The sequence below is a fragment of the Anolis carolinensis genome, chromosome 4 (assembly GCF_035594765.1).
Source record: "Anolis carolinensis isolate JA03-04 chromosome 4, rAnoCar3.1.pri, whole genome shotgun sequence".
In the NCBI taxonomy this organism is placed as follows: Eukaryota; Metazoa; Chordata; class Lepidosauria; order Squamata; family Dactyloidae; genus Anolis; species Anolis carolinensis.
Window position 1 is genome coordinate 132,452,799 of NC_085844.1, and position 21,329 is coordinate 132,474,127.

The window sequence follows — 21,329 nt, forward strand, 5'->3', positions numbered from 1 at the left end:
GGAGGTGTCTACGGACAATGCAGGCTCTTCGGCTTAGAAATGGAGACGAGCACCAACCCCCAGAGTCGGACACGACTGGACTTAAAGTCAAGGGGAAAACGAAGTCCAAAACACCTGGAGAGCTCAAGTTTGTCTACTGTCTTAGTGCTGAGTCTTTGATCCAACCTACCACTGGCAGCTCCCTCAGGGCTCTCTTGTGGAGGGAAAACCCAGAGCCCTGCCGCCCTCCTGGGCCTTCCTCCTCCTCCTCCTCGGGGCGTGCCCGCGAATAAGAATAAAAAGAAGAGGGCCGCTTGGGCTCCTCTCTCACTCACTATCTCAGAGCCATGCCCTCCTACTCGGTGACGGTGGCGACGGGCAGCCAGTGGTTTGCAGGCACTGACGACTACATCTACCTGAGCCTGGTGGGCTCGGCCCAGACCAGCGAGCGGCACCTGCTCGACAAGGCCTTCTACAACGACTTCGAGCGCGGCGCCGTAAGTCTCCCGGCTTCTTTTTCCCGCGCGAAATTTCCTCCGCGCCCGCCGCTTTCTCCACAGCCCTCCTGGCATCCAGTGCCAATTGTCACACGAAGCTTTGGTTCCCAGCACTTTGATTTTCAAGGGCGGGCAACTCGAGAATGAGGATTTGAGGCGCTTCTTATAGAGTTGTTGTGTGTTTTCCGTCTGTATGGCCATGTTCCAGAAGCATTCTCTCCTGACGTTTCGCCCACATCTATGGCAGGCATCCTCAGAGGTTGTGAGGTATATTGGAAAAACTACTCAAGGGAGGTTTATATTTCTGTGGAAGATCCAGGGTGAAAGAACCTTTGTCTGTTGGAGGCCAGTGTGAATGTTGTAATTAATCACCTTACTAGCATTTATGGCCTTGCAAGCTTCACATCCTGGCTTCTTCCTACCTGGGGAATCCTTTGTTCAGAGGCGTTAGCTGCCCTTGATTGATTCATGTCTAGAATTCCTCTGTTTTTTGAGTGTTGTTCCTTATTTACTGTTCTGATTTTAGAGTTTTTTAATACTGGTAGCCAGATTTTGTTCATTCTTATAGTTTCTAGGGGCCTCAGGATATGAATATACAGTAGAGGCTCACTTATCCAACATAAACGGGCTGGCAGAACGTTGGATAAGCAAATATGTTGGATAATAAGGAGGGATTAAGGAAAAGTCTATTAAACATCAAATTAGGTTATGATTTTACAAATTAAGCACCAAAACATCATGTTATAAAACAAATTTGACAGAAAAAGTAGTTCAATACGAAATAATGCTATGTAGTAATTACTGTATTTACAAATTTAGCAGCAACATATCACGATTTATTGAAAACATCAACTACAAAAATGCGTTGGATAATCCAGAATGTTGGATAAGCGAGTGTTGGATAAGTGAGACTCTACTGTACCTTGGGACATACACCTTTTAAACATTAAAATCAGAATGAATTGGCCAGGTGGTGATCATTGGAGAGGGGATAGGATAGGAATAAGCATACAGTGGTTGGCATTGGGCACAACTCTTGTATTGGGTTGGTTGTGAGTTTTCCAGGCTGTATGGCCATGTTCCAGAAGCATTATCTCCTGACGTTTCGCCCACATCTATGGCAGGTATCCTCAGAGATTGTGAGGTATGTTGGAATTCCCGACAGGAACCAATCAGGGCCAGCTAACACTTCCCAACAAAGGATCCCCCCCCCCCAGGAAGCAGTCAGGCTTTGAAGCTGCAAGGCTTTTCAATGCTATTCAAGGTGGCCAACTGCAACATTCACACTTGCTTCAATCAGACAAGAATTCTTTCGCACACCCTGGACCTTTCACAGATATATAAACCTCACTTGACTAGTTTCCAACAGACCTCGCAACCTCTGAGGATGCCTGCCATAGATATAGGTGAAACGTCAGGAGAGAATGCTTCTGGAACATGGGCAGACAGCCCGGAAAACACACAACAACCCTGTGATTCTGGCCATGAAAGCCTTCGACAACACAACTCCTGTATTGCCTCTGGGAAGCTTATTTCTTGGCTTGCTCATGGTATCTAGGTATTTAGTGGGTCTGGTTCTCTACAGCAGGGTTGTCCCACAATGAATTAAAACCACAAAACCATAATAAAATGTGTTGTCGTTGTTGTTGTTTTTGTTGTTGTTGTTGAGTTAAAACCTGCTTCACTTCTTGGTTGTTCTCTGATTCCTGAATGGCAGAGGATTGGACTGGATTGGACTTGTAGTCTCTTGCAACTCTATCTGATTCTATGATTCTATCCTCTGGACCAGTGGTTCTCAGCCTCCCTAATGCTTATTGCCTTTGTTTTGTTTTGCACTTGTTGTATTTTGCATTTTGTGTCACACCTTGAGTGTTTTGTGAGCCGCCCCGAGTCCCTCTGGGAGGTGATGGTGGGATATAAATAAAGTTTTTATTATTTATTTATTTACAGTAGAGTCTCACTTATCCAACATAAACGGGCCGGCAGAACATTGGATAAGCGAATATGTTGGATAATGAGGAGGGATTAAGGAAAAGCCTATTAAACATCAAATTAGGTTATGATTTTACAAATTAAGCACCAATATATCATGTTATACAACACATTTCACAGAAAAAGTAGTTCAATATGCAGTAATGCTATGTAGTAATTACTGTATTTACGAATTTAGCACCAAAATATCACGATGTATTGAAAACATTGACTACAAAAATGCGTTGGATAATCCAGAATGTTGGATAAGCAAATGTTGGATAAGTGAGACTCTACTGTATTTGAATACTGGTGGGATTGATTTTGCCATTTGGGAGTTGTATTTGCTGGAATTTATAGTTCACTTATGATCAAAGAGCATTTTGAAATACACCAATGATGGACCTAAACCAAACGTGACACACAGAACTCCCATGACCAACAGAAAATACTGGAAGGGTTTGGTGGGCATTGGAGTTTGGGAGTTGTAGTTCACCTACATCCAGAGAGCACTGTGGACTCAAACAATGATGGATCTGGACCAAACTTGGCACGAATACTCAATATGCCCAAATGTGAATACTGGTGGAGTTTGATATTTGGGAGTTGTGGTTGCTGGGATGTACAATTCACTTACAATCAAGAGCCCCTTGAACTCCACCAATGATAGAATTGGGAGAAAGGATAGGCAGAGAGATTTTCAACCTTCTCTGCCAAAGGGGTTGCCTAAGACCATCAGAAATATGTGTTTTCTGATGGTCTTTGGTGACCCCTCTGAAGCCCCCTGGTGACCCCTCCAGGGGTCCCGACCCCCAGGTTGAGAAATGCTGCTCTGGACAGTGAAAGAAGAGGTATCCATTTGCTGAGGCAACTCAGATGCATGAGTGAGAGGATGGGGAGGTTGCTCAGAGACACACTATGCCTGCCCTCTTGGTACACCTGCACCCTCTCTCCCTTGATTGTGAGCAGAAAAAAAAAGAATCAATCCCTCTCTTCATGAAGCCTAAAGAAAGAATGCTTTTTCATTTGTTTATTTGCAAAGATATACAGATGCTTCAAAAAGGTAGACCTGCTCCAAATGGCTATATCTCAGCAACTATGAACTGCCTGTGCATGAAAATCTTCAACTTGAAAGGGAAGTGGCATAGAGTTCCAAAGAACTGCTGTTAGATGCCTATCTCAGTGCAAAAACAGTCTCTGGTCTCAGTCATATGAAAAGAACATTAGTTCTAGTGAAGTATTTTGCATTTATTGGATTCTTTTTTAAATTTGCTTCTGGCCCAAAATGGTTACCTAAACTTGGTAATCCATTACACAGTTTGTAACATTTTGTGCAATTGTAGCATGTTGTCATACTGTTTTGAAATTAGATCCATCATTTTGAAACGGGCTGTATATTAAATTTAGGAGAAAATAATGTACACAATCACATAATACAATGTGCTAAATCACATGTTTCAAACTCAGGACTCACAGGCTGAATCCAGCCCGCCATGTGGCTCTCCAGATACCAGACTACAAGTCGTGTATTCCTCATCATTAGACATCATGACTAGAGCTGATGGGAGTTGTGATACAGTAACGTTAGAAAGTATATAGCTTGTTCTGTTTAGTCAGGATAGTGGCATTTTGATTTAGGCTTATGGATCTGATGTCTGACTTTAAAATGTCCATTATTCTTTCCCCAACCTCAGATCCACAAGTACTATTAAACTGTATTTCCCATTTTCCCCAGTCTGCATGGTGACGTCAATAATATCTGGAGACTGAAACTGGGTGAAAACTAAAGAGCAGCAATCATTGTGTAAAAAGATTATAGTTGGCTCTCTGTATCCACGGATTCAGTGCCCCTTTGAAGGCAACCATAAGATTGATGTAGCCCATAGAGAACAGTGTCACCTGCTGCTTTTTGTACATCAAATGACTATGGAGGGTACAGATTGCGTTTTTTTTAAAAATATGGCAGTGCTAATTTTAGGGAAGATGTACTTGCTTAGAAGTCATTGCAAAAACATCCTTCCACCAATCATGTTCATAATCCGTATCATCATTCTTTCTTCCCTTCTAGAGGTAGCCTTCAGTGACCTTTTGTCTCTGTATACTTTTTCGGCTATGTTGACACAGCACTGGCTTCTTTAGAAGTCATTCAAATTTGGGGTGGCATTGTTAGACAACATGAGCAGCCACAAGTGTTTTTTGGTTGGTTTTTTTTTTTTTTTTTTTTTTTGCATGCCAAATAATCTTATAAGAGCAACTGGCATGGAAAACCTAGCTGTGATTCTCACCATCCCCATAAACAATTTTCCAAAGTAAATTAGTCCCTTCTATATATATGGGAAACATTCATTGTTATGGGGAAGTTAGAATTAGGAAGCCGTAAAAGAATAAATTGTAATGTCTTAAACCTGAGTAATAGTGTGGGAGAATGGTGCAATATACTGAGACATGAGCACAGCAAGGCATTTATGCAGCCTTAGCTGTATTCTGGCAGCTGCATGAATAGAAGAGTTTCTATCCCTCAGCATAAGAAAGGAAGCTAATATAGGGACACTTGCAGTATTATGGGAACATTTTGTGGTGTCCTGTTAATACTTTAACAGCCTACCCCTTTTGACATGTGCTTGGGCCAGATGAAGTATGCGTGCTTCTCTAGACATGGTTCTGCTTCTTTTTGTTCCTGTTCCTTCACCATTCTTTCAGTGATCACATTGCATAATATTTTAGTTCCCCATCTCTATTAACTTACTCTCTTTTCCAGAAAAATTCTCAAACATTAAGAAAATACTTCCACATGTAAGGCATACTAAAGTACTTTGGCCACCTGTGATTTCTCCGCTCATTTGTAGAATTATAGAATTAGGAGGGCAAGAGCTGATAATTTCTTACTATGGTAAATATCTATTTTGGTCACTGTGACATTAATAATAAGTATTACATTTCTTAATATTTTAAGAAAGAAAGAGAAACAAGATAAGTCACTACAATTCCATTGTTGTTGTTGCTTTGTATGCACAAATAGTAGTGTGTTTGTGCTGGTGGTTTGCTACTCAAGTAGAAATTGTTATATGTACACTACACAATCTAAATATATACCCATGTGTGTTAGTAGTAACCAGTACACAGTGCATTAAAGATTTTTCTTATTCTTCTCCCTGGCAAATACAGATCAGGGCCGGTTGTTACTACGAGGCCGCTGACGCGGCCGCCTCGGGCGCTGGCCGCTAGGGGCGCTGTCGAGGCGTCGACAGCGACCCGTAGCGCCACCGACGCCTCCGGTGTTGGCGCGGGCCCGCGGGGCTTCAATCCCCGCGCCCACGCCAAACCGCGACAAGCAGCTAGGCCATTTTGCCCTTAGTCAACAAACTAAGGGCAAAAATGGCCTATCTGTGCTGTGCGCATGCGCACAGCCAGATAAGCCATTTTTGCCCTTAGTTTGTTGACTAAGGGCAAAATGGCCTAGGTGTGCTGTGCGCACGCGCACAGCACGGCCATTTGGGCCTTACTTCCTGGTCGCGGCCGGCGATCGCCCGGGCGATCGCCGGCCGCGACCAGGAAGTAAGGCCCAAATGGGCTATCTGCGCTGTGCCCGTGCGCACAGCGCAGATAGCCCATTCGGGCCTTACTTCCTGGTCGCGGCCGGCGATCGCCCGGGCGATTGCCGGCCGCGACCAGGAAGTAAGGCCCGAATGGCCTAGCTGTGCTGTGCGCGTGCGCACAGCACACCTAGGCCATTTTGCCCTTAGTCAACAAACTAAGGGCAAAAATGGCTTATCTGGCTGTGCGCATGCGCACTGCCAGATAGGCCATTTTTGCCCTTAGTTTGTTGACTAAGGGCAAAATGGCCTTACTTCCTGGTCGCGGCTGCCGATCGCCCGGGCGGCCGGCGGCCGCGACCAGGAAGTAAGGCCCAAATGGGCTATCTGCGCTGTGCGCACGGGCACAGCGCAGATAGCCCATTTGGCCCTTCCTGGTCGCGGCCGCCGGCCGCCCGGGCGATCGGCGGCCGCAACCAGGAAGTAAGGCCCGAATGGCCTAGCTGTGCTGTGCGCGTGCGCACAGCACAGCTAGGCCATTTTGCCCTTAGTCAACAAACTAAGGGCAAAAATGGCTTATCTGGCTGTGCGCATGCGCACTGCCAGATAGGCCATTTTTGCCCTTAGTTTGTTGACTAAGGGCAAAATGGCCTTACTTCCTGGTCGCGGCCGCTGATCGCCCGGGCGGCCGGCGGCCGCGACCAGGAAGTAAGGCCCAAAAGGGCTATCTGCGCTGTGCGCACGGGCACAGCGCAGATAGCCCATTTGGCCCTTCCTGGTCGCGGCCGCCAGCCGCCCGGGCGATCGGCGGCCGCGACCAGGAAGTAAGGCCCGAATGGCCTAGCTGTGCTGTGCGCGTGCGCACAGCACAGCTAGGCCATTTTGCCCTTAGTCAACAAACTAAGGGCAAAAATGGCTTATCTGGCTGTGCGCATGCGCACTGCCAGATAGGCCATTTTGCCCTTAGTCAACAAACTAAGGGCAAAAATGGCTTATCTGGCTGTGCGCATGCGCACAGCACAGCTAGGCCATTCGGGCCTTACTTCCTGGTCGCGGCCAGGGCACGCTGGGCGGGGGGCGGGGCCAACTCTGGCCCCGCCCCCCACACTATTCGCCCTGGCCCCGCCTCCCACACAGCGTGGGAGGCGGGGCCAGGGCACGCTGGGCGGGGCCAGGGCGTGGGAGGCGGGGCCGGTGGCGGGGGCGCTTTTTAGCACCCCCGCTTAACATTTAAAAATATCTCCGGCCGGCCCTGATACAGATTTCAGTTTAAAAGGGTAACATGGTTGTTTCCACTATATTGGCTATTGCAGCAAGTAATGACAGTGTGAATAAATCGTCAAAATTTGCTTGAAATAGTGCTTGCAGTTCTTATCATAGAATTGGAAGAGACCTCGTGGGCCATCCAGTCCTACCTCCTGCCAAGAAGCAGGAAAATTGCATTCAAAGTACCCCCGAGAGATGGCCAACCAGCCTCTGTTTAAAAGCTTCCAAAGAAGGAGCCTCCACCACACACCAGGGAAGAGAGTTCCACTGCTGAATAGCTCTCACAGTGAGGAAGTTTTTGCGAATGTTCAGGTGGAATCATCTTTCCTGTAGTTTGAAGCCATTGTTCTATTTCATCCTAGTCTCCAGGGCAGCTGAAAACAAGCTTGCTCCCTCCTCCCTATGAGTTCCCCTCACATCTTGATACATGGCCCTCATCATGTCTCCTCTCAGCCTTCTCTTCTGCAGGCTAAACATGCCCAGCTTTTTAAACCGCTCTTCATAGGGCTTGTTCTCCAGACTCTTGATCATTTTAGTCGCCTTCCACTGGACACATTCCAGCTTGTCAACATCTCCCTTCAATTCCGCTTCCCAGAATTGGACACAGTATTCCAGGTGTGGTCTGACCAAGGCAGAATAGAGGGGGAGCATGACTTCCCTGGATCTAGACACTATACTCCTATTTATGTCTGCCAGAATCCCATTGGCTTTTTTAGCTGCCGCATGACATTGTTGGTTCATGTTTAGCTTGTTGTCCACGAGGACTCCAAGATCTTTTTCACACGTACTTCTGTCGATCCAATCGTCCCCCGTTCCATACCTTTGCATTTCATTTTTTTTCTGCCTAAGTGGAGTATCTTGCATTTGTTGCTGTTGACCTTCATTTTGTTAGTTTTGGCCCATCTCTCTAATGTGGAGAGACTCGTTTAGTTTTTGCTTCTCATAGACTTAGCATGGGGATTTGGTTAACCAGTTAAAATTCATGAGTAAACCATACCTGCTTTGCATATAAACAAACAGCTACATCCAGTGGTAACTGAGTCTAAAGATCACAGAAAAAAGTTTAGCAGAGGATTAAACTGTAAGATATTTCTCACTGAATTGGGGCAATTATTTCATATGTTCTAATGTTCTTATGGAAAATGACAATATTCTCTTAGGTAATATTTGGTCATCCTGATTCTTGTAGGAGAGTATTTCATAGGATTTCTGCTGTATTCGCTGACATAAGCTAAGAATTATTGTATATTATCTGATAATATGTTAAGATTCATGATTTTCTTGTGGTGAATTAAATAAATCCTAGTGTAGGAGTGTCAAACTCATTTTAATCTAGGGCTGCATTAAGCTTATGGTAGTCTTCAAAGGGCCATTGAATCCATGATTAGAGAATCTATGATATAGTAATGAGATAGTACAATATAGTAATTTAATGCTTATATTGTGCTATGCTAATAATATATTGTATGTTTATTTGATTGAGTCCCCTTCGTGGTGAGAAGAGCAGGATATAAATAAACTAAATAAATAAATAAATACAGTGGGCCAACTTTTTAAAAAAATACTGATCAGTGCTCTTAAGTTTTTACCCAGTTTAGATCCCCAAATGTTGAACAACAACTCCCATCGCATTTTATTATCTGCCATGTTGACTGGGGATAATGGAAATTACAACTCATTTGTGGCTCTAAAGTTGGGGAAAGGTTCAAGGACATTTTAAAGCCAGTCATCCTATCCACAACCCTTGTATCTGAATTCAAACTTCTCTGTCCTGACTAATCAAAACAAACTGCAGTTTTCCAGATGTGACTGTTTCACAGCTCCCATCAGCTCTGGTCATGATGTCTAATGATGAACAGTACAAGATTTGTAGTCCAGCATCTCATGGACCACATAAAATGACATGGTGGATCGGATTCAGCCCACTTGCCTGGCATTTGACACATGTCATAGTCTGATTCCTGTGTTGTTACATTATTTTTTAAATAATCCGTTCAATCACCATATTTTTTTAAAACCATCAGCCCTGTTATCTTATAAAAGGAAGTAGCCCAAGATGTTTTTTTTTTCTTCAGAAATCAGCCAAAGCATCTTTACAGAAGTAGGCAATTGTACATTATCAGAAATTTATTGTGCAAAAATAAGCCCGAAAAACTCACAGCAACCCATTGTGCAAAAAGCTTGTCTAATTTGTGACATATATTACAATAGTCACATGAAACCTGTTTAACTTTCTCTACAAAAGCAGTAGCATATAATGCATCTGGACATCTTTACATTTCAAGTAAACATTAAAAATGTCTCTAGAGGCATGAAAAAATACATTCCTTGCAATTTCTTGCAATGATTTGTAATTTCAGTGCAGGGTCCAAAGATGACTTGCAATTTCAGTGCAGGGTCCAAAGATAATTTTGTACTTGCTGTTAAACATGTCATTTAGACATTCATGTGTGCATCATGGTTATCTGAATGTTGCTAGGTAAGAGAGAAAGTAGAAGGGTGTGTTCATTTTATTCAGCTGTGTTCAAATGGTATTATTAATATGCACATTCTATAATTTTGTTTGATGTTATTTGAGAAATGACTAAAAGGTGTCCAGACTTTAGTTAAAGGACTTTTGGGGACAATTAGGAAATCAGGCAGGTCTTCAGATAGTGTGGAACAGCACATCTAAGCAATTCTCACTACCACAGCCAGTGATGAAGAATGCCAGGAATTACAGTCTCCTAGCATTCAATTGAATACAACAGAGTCTCGCTTATCTAATGTAAACGGGCTGGCAGAACGTTGGATAAGCGAATATGTTGGATAATAAGGAGAGATTAAGGAAAAGCCTATTAAACATCAAATTAGGTTATGATTTTAAAAATTAAGCACCAAAACATCATGTTATAAAACAAATTTTACAGAAAATGTAGTTCAATACGCAGTAATGCTATGTAGTAATTAATGTATTTATGAATTTAGCACCAAAATATCACGATGTATTGAAAACATTGACTACAAAAATGCGTTGGATAATCCAGAATGTTGGATAAGCAAGTGTTGGATAAGTGAGACTCTACTGTATTACAAGAAGCTTCTTGATAGTAAGAGTGGTTTTGCAGTTGAACCAATCTCCTAGGGCCCTTCCACACAGCCATATAACCCAGAAAATCTCACAATATCTGCTTTGAACTGGGTTATGAGTCCACACTGCCATATATTCCAGTTCAAAGCAGATATTGTGAGATTTCCTGCCTTGATATTCTGGGTTATATGGCTGTGTGGAAGGGCCCCTAGAGAGGGTGTGGTGTCTCCTTCTTTGGACATCTTCAAAGAATTCTGGACATTTACCTTCTGGAGATGCTTTAGCTGGACAGCCCGGATTAAACAGGGAGTTGGATTCAGTGGCCCATGAAGTCACTTCCAATTCTGTGATTCTCCATGTCTTATTTCTCCACACCATGCTTCTTTGCTACGTCTCTTCTTCTAGGCCTAATTCTCTTTTGCATTCCTCCTGTCTGGTTATTTATCACTTATGTACTATCACACAGGCCTGTGTGTGTGTGTGTGTGTGGGGGGGGGGGGTTCAACCCCCCCCCCCCCGAAAATTTTCAGGTTAAAAAAAACTAGTTTACTCATGAATTTTAACTGGTTAACCAAATCCCCATGCTAAATCTATGAGATGCAAAAAATTAAAAGTCCCTCCAGGCACTATCTCAAGCAGATATTGACAGGTCTGTAGCCAGGGGGCAAGGGTAAGGGGTTCAACCCCCCCCCCCCCCCGGGGAAATTTTTTTCTGGCTATGGCCTGCTATCACAGCATACTTTCTTAACCCTACAAGTAAAGAAATATTTTGAAATATTTTTTACTAGCAACAGCAAGTGGCTGGGTTTGTAGTAGAGAATCATATAGTAGAAAGTGAGTACTAGGCTAAGAAGTATTAATTCACCATCGAAACATCTATAATTCTATAGATAAACCACATGCTGGTGTTGTCGACCGCGTTTCTGGGGGATCGGGCCCCTTAAGGAGAGAGCCGATCCGGTCCTGAGGGAACGGACCTTGGCGAAGCCAAAAGAAGAATATAAGCCGCAATACAACCTGAAGCCTGAAATGAAGAAGGTCCGCCAAGTTGAAGGAAAATCCGCCAAGGAGTTTTTATTTAGCAATTCAGCTGAAAAGGACGCTAATAGCGATCATTCAATCTACTAGCGTAACATATGTTTCAAATAAAGTCATATTTATACAATGTTTCGGTCTGACAGCCCTTTGAATTTCCCGTCCCGCTTCCCTGCCCATCTGATCGCGGATAGGCTGAGAGTTGGAACGAGGCGGGCTTTCGTTTCCCGCCTTGCTCTGCTGGCCCAATGGGGAGCCGTTTTTTGTCCTCCCTCGGGCCAATCAGAGAGGAGGAGGCGGGAGCTATTGAAACAATGAGGTGACCGGACGGGAAATATCAGATTAATTCTGGCCCAGCCGATTTCTAAAGGGATTAATGGCACCCATCAAGGGTGTCCGGGGTCCTGTCACGTTTCACAGATTTTAGATATGCCTTGGGGTGTCAGACGGGAAGTGGTGATGGGTGGTGATGAGCCGCCATTGACGGGCCCCACAGGGTGCCTTCCAGCGGCGTCCTGGCCTGGGATATGACAATGTTTGCCTTGGGGCGAGTCACCTTTAGGAATTTGGTGACTCTAAACCCTATATTGTCCATGCGATCGGAATGAGATTGGATTAAACTGTGGCAGATTATCCTTTTGTTTTTTTGGGAAGGGGAGGTCTGGGTCATGGGACTAAGGTTCACGTTGGGGTCATGATATTTCCCATTTGATTTCATGATTTGACAATTATATGGGATAATATGAAAATAAAAATAAAGTTGGAACATAAACCCTGCTGGGAAGAATACATATTTTCCAGGGATCCCAAAGAGTATAAATACATATAGGCAGATAGATCTCGAGGAAATAAAGGGGAATCCATAAAGGGGGGGGGGTGACATTGCATAAAGGGGAATCATGAATGGTATAAGCAATAGAAAACATTTGATAAGGACGAAGTTCACAACATCTGGGGAACCCGATATGGAGATTCATAAGAGTGGAGTTCTAGCAGCATACTTTCATAATCCATGAAGTTAGCCCAACGATTAGAAATTCATACAACAGTGAGTTAGGAGAGGGTCCAAATACATAGAATATGAAAATTCACAAATACATGAGGGAAAAGAGTTCATCTGTGATGGGAGGAATTCGTAGAGGTGGCATAGGGAAAAGGCACATGTGGGTTGCAGTCTTTGGAAGTATAGGATTTCATAAGTCCAGGGGTAGGTTTGGGGAAGAGTGTTCTTCTCCTTCATAAAATCATGAAAAGTATGAATGAAACATGGAGGGCACCCGTCCGGGCATCCCCTGGCAGCTGTAGAGGGCGAGGGTCCTTGGAGAACTATGTCTCCCCAGCGAGAGAGCGATCCCCCCATCCCCAATTCACAGAAAGGGGGTAGGTATCTCTTAAACTCTTTCCGCGGGCCGCGGGGAGAGGAAAATCCGGGATAAGGCAGCAGTTTAGCTTGAAAGGAGCCGTCGGTCCCGTTTGACAGTCAGCTGTTGAGGTGCTGAAAACTGGACCGATTCCGGTTCTGCTGGTTGTCTTCGAGTCAGGAGCCTTAGAAAGGGTTAGGACTAAAAGAGGAGCGTTCTAGGGGTAATTTTGATAGAGATATGAGCCAATTTATATCGACCGCCATGTTAATCTATGGCAGAGAAACCTCAACCGGAGTTAAAGGGACGAGAGAGAGAGAGAGAGATTTCATGCGAAGGAAGGAGTCAGGGAAAGATACAAAATAACCAGATAGAGAGTGTTACTGTTAAAATAAATGTTACTTTTATTGGGGGGATTTGTTACATAGTTCAGGGAAGAGGAAAATGAAGAAAAAAAGGTCTTTTAATAATAGTCTGTTGCGGTCCCGCTCCGTTCTTTTGGTGGGTGACCGGCGGAACTCTCCGCTGCGTTTTTAAATCAATTTGAAAGCTGGGGTGACGGTCATCACTGGTTTGTCAAGGAAAAGAAGTGTGATAAGAAAGCCTGCTAGTTATGGCTAGGATCGATGCGCCCTTCTGTGATTCCACTTGGTACCAACTAGATCTTCCTTGTTTTTCAATACACAGAATCAGACTAACTGGATGTATGCCAGTTTTCTCTCATATCTGCATTTTTACATCCTGAATTTGTCATACCTTCCACTGCTCCCTTGCACAGAACTCTTCTAGCAAGAAAATCCTTTTTGTGTGTGTGTGTGGATAGTGTAAACCAGAGTTTCTCAAATTGTGTTCCTCCAAATGTTTTGGACTTCAGCTCCCACAATTCCTAACAGCTGGTAAGCTGGCTTCTGTGTTTCTGGGAGCTGAAGTCCAAAACACCTGGAGGAGCACAGTTTGAGAAACACTGGTTTAAACATTTGAACTGGTAATGCTTCTTGCAGCAATGCATACACTATGATGCATATTAAACAGGAACATCACTTTAAGATGGCTGCATTTTATGTACTTCAGAAAACCAGAGCCTGTATTTTTTCTTCTTCTAGATTGATACCTATGATGTGTCAGTAACAGAAGAACTAGGCGACATCCAGTTGATAAAAATTGAGAAACGGAAGTACTGGTTTCCTGATGACTGGTATCTTAAGTATATCACTGTGAAAACACCAAATGGTGACTACCTGGAGTTCCCATGTTATAGATGGATTACAGATGAAAAAGAAGTGATGCTCCGGGATGGACAAGGTGAGAGCCCTTTGTATTCTTCATAGCATGAGGATCTAGGCTAAAAACCAGACTTTACACACTCAAGAGGTTAATATAAGGTATCCAGACATGGGATACTGATTTTACTCTGCCTACACAAACCTTGGCCTTATACAGAGTTACTTTTCCATTTGTTTTAGCCACACCTCATATATAATAGTTCATTTTAACTACAGTTTCTTGAAACAAGCCAAATCAAACCTTGGTTTATGACACCACTTCTTTTCTTTTCATAGTTAACTGTTGTACAGACACATACATTAAGTAGGGGTTATAAAAATTAAGCAAAAGTGTTGAGCCTCCTCATAGTAGCTTGGGTAGAGGAATGGGGAAACATACAAACCTTGCACAGATGCAGTGGAAATAAAGTTCATTTCACCTAATGATAAACCTTAGTGTTGTGTCTATATCCATACTGTCTAGTTAGAGGCTAACAAATTGTACTACAGTTGCTCAAAAAAGGTTGGAGAGAAATCCAGAATTACTTGCATCAAGTGCGGGTGCTGGGAGTGTTGACGTCTACAGGGTTACATATGGCTAAGATGCATCTTTGCTAAAACAATATCCATTGCAAAATTCTGAGAATTCAGGAAATGTGAATGTGATTTCTTATGAAAATGTTCACTGAATGAAATTCTACCCAATCCTGCCATACAGACATGGAGGCATATTTAAACTGATTGAGTCGTTCACTTCATACTAAACCTATGGAAAGAAAACTGAATTACCCTCAAACAAGGATAGGGAATGTGTATCCTTCCAAATGCTGGTGGAATCAATAATAATAATAATAATAATAATTTTTATTTTTATATCCCACCATCTCCCCAAAGGGACTCAGCGGCTTACATGGGGACGAAGCCCAGCATAAACAAAGATTACAGGCTAAAACACAATTAAAAGCACAATAACATATAAACAATCTAATTAAAACAATTGAAACCAACATAGTAAAAACATCATAAAAATGCATCAAACCAACATCAACAACCAGTAACCAGGAATAAGGTGGGTATGATCAGATTAGAGATGGCCCATTGTTGTCAACCTTTGTATTAAAATTAAATTGTAGAGCAGCCTTGTTCACCCAGTGCCCATGGGCTGCATGTGGCCCAGTATGCCTATGAATGCAGCCCAATACACAATTGTAAACTTACTTAAAACACTGTGAGATTTGGTTTTTTTTATTTATTGTAACTCGATTGCATGATTCGAGCGCAAACTTTGTAGACAATAAAGGAATGTAATGTAATAATCAGAATATGTTCCGTCTACGAATATCAGAGGATCAGCCATAATTTGCATAATAATTGCAAACAGTTCAGCTAGAAGACCTGTTCAATAATTTTTATAAAAACCCTACAAATAGGTGGCACATCATTAAGTTGATTATGTGAGGACTTTTTTTGCTCATCTGTGATGGTAGATATCACAGAAATCATGCACAAATATTTTTCTTTCTTTATTTCCTTTGCTCATCAGTTATTGTTAATATTATCACATTTTATTTGTGGCCCAGGGAAGCCAAAGGTTTTGACACTCCTGTCCTAGAGCATATTTCATATCTTGATATGGATATTGCCCTTGTATTTTATCATCTTCCATAGCTAAGCTTTTTGGAGATGACAAGACTCATATTCTTAAGAATCACAGACGCAAAGAACTGGAAGAACGGCAGAAATTGTATCGGTGAGTTTCCACAGCTTTAAATTTTGTGTTAAGGTTTTTAAGTAGTTCCCTGAAAAAAAATGATCAGAATGATGGATGCATCAAGAGTTGGAGCTCTGGGTTTTTTTAATTGCCTGACAGCTGTGTATAGGAAAGTACAAGAATCATATACTGCCCTCACTTCAGAGACATAGAAAATATTTGTCTTGTGTGCATTCACTCATTACATTACATAAATACTAAGTTTGACAAATAAGAACTGGGCTTAAGGATAAAACAAAATATTAGCACATTCCATTCCCGCATTAGCTATATATGCATTATAATAATAATAATAATAAAACTTTATTTATACCCCGCCACCATCTCCCCAACGGGGACTCGGGGCGGCTTACATGGGGCCATGCCCAGACACCATACAATATAACAAAATAAAACAACATATCATAACACAATATAACAGTGCAAAAATAATCATATACATTACAGCACAAATCAGAGAAAACAGTAAAAAACAGGGCGGGCCACATGAACACTTAATTAAAAACTCGGGAGAGAGAGACATAGGAATAGGGGGAAACAGGGAAATAAAATGGTGGAGCAGTCTAAAGGATAAAAACCAAGGGGAATGGCCAGAGCAATATATTACATTTACTCCCCAAAGGCACATCGGAAAAGCCATGTTTTTAGATCTTTCTTAAAGGCTAACAAGGTGGGGGCTTGCCTAATCTCAGTGGGCAATGAATTCCACAGTCGGGGGGCCACAGCAGAAAAAGCCCTCTCCCTCGTTCCCACAAGACGGGCCTGGGACAGAGGCAGTGGCGAAAGGAAGGCCTCCCCGGATGAACGAAGGGAACGAGCAGGTTTATGGTAGGAGATACGGTCCCTAAGGTAGGTGGGTCCCAAACCGTTTAGGGCTTTATAGATGATGGTCTGCACCTTGAATTGGGACCGGAAAGTGAACGGCAGCCAGTGGAGCTCTTTAAACAGGGGAGTAGATCGTTCCCTGTAGCTCGCCCCTGTTATTAATCTGGCTGCCGAGCGCTGGACCAATTGTAATTTCTGGGCCGTCTTCAAGGGAAGCCCCACGTAGAGCGCATTACAGTAGTCCAGTCTAGAGGTAACTAAGGCATGCACCACCGTGGTCAAGTCAGACTTCACGAGGTATGGTCGCAGTTGGCGCACAAGTTTGAGTTGTGCGAAAGCCCTCCCGGCCACCGCCGACACCTGAGCCTCAAGCGTCAACGCTGAATCCAGGAGGACCCCCAAACTGCGGACCTGTGATTTCAGGGGGAGTGCAACCCCGTCCAGCACAGGTTGCCACCCAATACCCCGATCAGATGGGCGACTGACCAGGAGGGCCTCTGTCTTGTCAGGATTGATAATGGTCAGCATTACACCATTATAGTAGTTTAATTCTTCTTTAAGTATCATAGCCCCCATATATGGAATCTTTGCCATTGTAGTTTTGTGAGGAAATTGGAATTCTTTGGTAGGAAGCTATTATGCTATCATTCACGGGAATATATCACCCAACCTTCCATGTCACTGCCGTGGTTTTTAGTCAGATACAGAGTTCCTGCCCGTCACATGTGCCCCATTTTGACACCAGCACAGGGCCCACCTTCTGCAGGTAATCAGCCTGTAGGTAGCCGTGAAGGGGGTTCCTCTCCTTAGCTTACCAACAATATCTATATTATTGTACTGTGTTGTAATTTTACTACCTGTCAGTTTTGTAAACAATAGGAAAAGTAAATCCTGATGGTTCACTCAACACTTCTTTTCATTCGTGATCAGGTGGGCAGAATGGCACCCAGGTTTTCCACTGAACATAGATGCCAAATCTCACAAGGAGTTGCCTCGCAACATCCAATTTGACAGTGAAAAAGGAGTGGACTTTATTTTGAATTACACAAAGGCGTAAGTATTGTGATGTCAATGCCATCATAAAGTATTGATTCTCAGTGTTTGACATGGTTAGCTGGTATGGTAAAATGGGGAAAGCATTGTACTACATTGAATGCAATATATTTCAGAATTATACAGCACAAAATAGCACATTTATATGCTTTAAATGTAACAGGAAAAGCAATAATCAAAATTATAGTAGTAGCAAACACTTACAATGCATTCCTATGTGTGTCTGCCCATAAATAAACTCCACAGCATTGAAGTGGATATAGTATCTGAAACGTCTAATAGATTGCAACTGTGCAGAGCAATCTTTCTTACAATGGATTGCCTTTCCCTATTCTTCTGTGGGAAAAATAATATAATAATAATAATAAATTTATTCTTATATCCCGCCCCATCTCCCCGAAGGGACTCGGGGCGGCTCACAGCAATAATAAAAACAGTGACAAATTACACATTGTAAAATCAAACATGAAAAGCAGTCATACAATCAATACATACATCACATGTTAAAAACAAGGGGCTAAACAATTCTAGGCTGAAATAGAGGGCTACATGGAGAAGGTAGCTTCGTGGCAGAAGTCCTCAGCAAGGTATCAATAGTCATGGGAAAACATTCTCTAAATGGGCAGACAAATCAACCCCAAAAATTAATCGTCGAAGGCCCTCCGGAAAAGCCAGGTTTTAAGGCCTTTCCGGAAGGCAAGGAGGGTGGGGGCCTGTCTAATCTCCCTAGGGAGTGAGTTCCAGAGGCGGGGGGGCACAGCGGAGAAGGCCCTCTCTCTCGTCCCCACCAGCCGCAACTGCGAAGGTGGTGGAAGCGAGAGGAGGGCCTCCCCCGAAGAGCGAAGAGATCGTGCAGGTTCATAGGGGAGATGCGGTCTCTAAGGTAGGTGGGTCCCAAACCGTTTAGGGCTTTGTAGGTCAGCACCTGCACCTTGAATTGGGCCCGGAAAACAAACGGCAGCCAATGGAGCTCCTTAAACAGAGGCGTAGAACGCGCCCTGTAGTTTGCTCCTGTTAGAAGCCTGGCTGCTGAGCGCTGTACTAATTGCAGTTTCCGGGCCGTCTTCAAAGGCAGCCCCACGTAGAGCGCATTGCAATAATCCAGTCTAGAGGTAACTAAGGCGTGGACCACCGTAGTCAGATCAGACTTCTCGAGGTATGGTCGCAGCTGGCGCACAAGTTTTAATTGTGCAAAGGCCCTCCCGGCCACAGCCGACACCTGAGCCTCAAGCATCAGCCCCGAATCCAGGTGGACCCCCAAGCTGCGGACCTGCGCCTTCAGGGGGAGTGCGACCCTGTCAAGCACAGGTTGCCATCCAATACCCCGGTCAGACATACGACTGACTTGGAGGACCTCTGTCTTGTCAGGATTAAGTCTCAGCTTGTTCGCCCTCATCCAGGCCAACACAGCGGCCAGGCACTGGTCCAGAATCCGAGGGGCTTCCTTGGATTTAGGTAGAAAAGAGTAGTAAAGTTGGGTGTCATCCGCGTAGAGATGGCACCTCACTCCAAAACTCCGGATGACCTCTCCCAGCGGTTTCATGTAGATGTTAAAAATCATGGGGGACAAAATAGAACCTTGCGGGACCCCACAGGTCAAAGGCCAGGGGTCCGAGCAGGTGTCCCCCAGCTTCACCAGCTGGGAACGGCCCTCCAGGAAGGACTGGAGCCACTGGAGTGCAGTACCCCCAAGGCCCATCCCAGAGAGCCGTCCCAGAAGGATACCATGGTTGATGGTATCGAAAGCCGCTGAGATATCCAAGAGAACCAGCAGGGTCACACTCCCCCTGTCCAGTTCCCTGCGGAGGTCATCCACCAAGGCGACCAAAGCCGTCTCGGTACTGAACCCAGGCCTGAAGCCAGACTGTGATTGGTCCAGAAAATCCGCATCCTCCAAGAATCCCTGTAGCTGCGAGGCAACCACCCGCTCCAAGACCTTGCCCAAAAATGGAAGGTTAGAGATTGGTCTGTAATTGCCTAAGTTGGTCGAATCCAGAGAGGCCTTCTTCAGGATAGGCCTAACCACAGCTTGCTTTAGGCTAGATGGAAATTTGCCCTGTGATAACGAAGCATTAATTATAGGCATAAACCAATCAACTAACCCGCCACTGGCCTGTTTTAAAAGCCAAGATGGGCAAGGATCCAGGGCGCAGGTGGTCGCCCTCACAGCCCCAAGGATCTTGTCCACATCATCAGGGCGCACAAGCTGAAACAAATCCCACAAGATCGAACAGACAGATGCCTCGGTTACCTCACCTGGCAATACTTCAAGGCCGGCGTCCAAGTCAGAGCGGATCTGAGCGACTTTGTCTGCAAAATGGTGAGCGAACCCGCTGCACCGAGTTGCCGAGAAGTCGGGTGGCTCCCCGCCCCCAGGAGGGTGGAGGAGCTCCCCAACAACCCGAAACAACTCCGAAGGTCTGTTATTTGCAGACGCGATGTGGGCAGTCAAGAAAGCCTTCCTGGCTGCTCGCAACGCCACAGAATAGGACCTAATAGCGGTCTTCGACCGTGTTCGGTCAGAAATCCTACACCTTTCTGAGATGTTGGGGCATGGCAGCATATATTAGCATGTAATATGTTAATTACCTTGGGTAGGGCTCCAAGTCCTCAGGACATGAAAAATCTGTGAGGGGAACCCAAAGTTTCAGAGAGGTATAGAAAGGCTTCTGAGACAAATTGCATTTCTATCCTCTCAACCAAGCCAGACATTGGTTGAGTGACTATCATGTGGCTAGATTAGCGTCAAAGGGTGCATCTACACTGTAGAATTAATGCAGTTTGATCCCACTTTAATTACAATGGCTCAGTGCTATGGAATCCTGGGAGTTGTAGTTTGGGGAGGCACCAGCACTCTTTGGCAGAGAAAGCTAAAGATCTTACGAAAGTACAACTTCCATGAATCCATAACATCAAGCCATGACAATTAACAATGGGAGGACTCCTACAAGTTTGCCTGTGAAAAAGATCACTGGGAATGGGTTGAAGATTTACCAAAAAGTCAGATTAATGTAGAAAAAGGACTTAAATCCAATATTGTTTTGAAAAACACTACAATTGTTTCATTTGAGGTATTTAATTGAGATAAATTAAATTGGATTCCCTTCTGTTAAAATGGAACAGAAAAATTCAAGTTGAAACCAAAAGAGAAATGCAGGGAAATGACAGGGCATCAAATTGCAGTGATTATTTATCAAGTGTTTTCTTTTCTTTTTAGAATGGAAAATCTTTATGTTAATCGTTTCATGCATATGTTCCAGTCTTCCTGGAGCGATTTTGCAGATTTTGAGAAGATCTTTGTCAGAATAAGCAATACAATTTCTGGTGAGTTTCATTGCAATTTCCTGATGCCAGTATCAACAAAGTGTCGGTTACCTTTCACCCTTTTACAGCATTTGATTCAATCAATCAGTCCAAAATCTGATGCACACAAATTTGCAGAAACAAGACTGTCAGGTGCAAAAGTGAAAACTGGCCAGAATATTTTCTTGTCAGACATCTATTCCAAAAATTTAATGGAAGTCTTGTTCAATCAGTCCGCAGCTGGATTTGATAGACCTGCTAGACTAGATGATCTAGTGCTTGGCTCTTCTTCTCTTTCATTGTTTGCACTTTTTATCAAGACAGTGTCAATTCATTTCAAGAAATCCCCTTTCTTTCCTATACCCTTTCCTATTTCCCTAGCCACTACCTATCCCCCTTTACC

The 21,329-nt window shown here is 43.8% G+C and overlaps 1 protein-coding gene across 2 annotated transcripts in view; it reads left to right on the forward strand.

Moving 5' to 3' along the window:
- Positions 1-280: 280 nt before the first annotated feature.
- alox5 (arachidonate 5-lipoxygenase) overlaps positions 281-21,329 on the forward strand; it is a 39,439-nt gene continuing 18,390 nt past the window's right edge. For both annotated transcript variants that reach the window (XM_003219880.4, XM_008108979.3), the window contains exons 1-5: positions 281-476; positions 13,816-14,014; positions 15,643-15,724; positions 17,501-17,623; positions 20,841-20,947. In XM_003219880.4, coding sequence (XP_003219928.1) covers positions 327-476; positions 13,816-14,014; positions 15,643-15,724; positions 17,501-17,623; positions 20,841-20,947 — 661 coding nt within the window. In that variant the 5' untranslated portion in view covers positions 281-326. The remainder of the gene's footprint in view (positions 477-13,815; positions 14,015-15,642; positions 15,725-17,500; positions 17,624-20,840; positions 20,948-21,329) is intronic.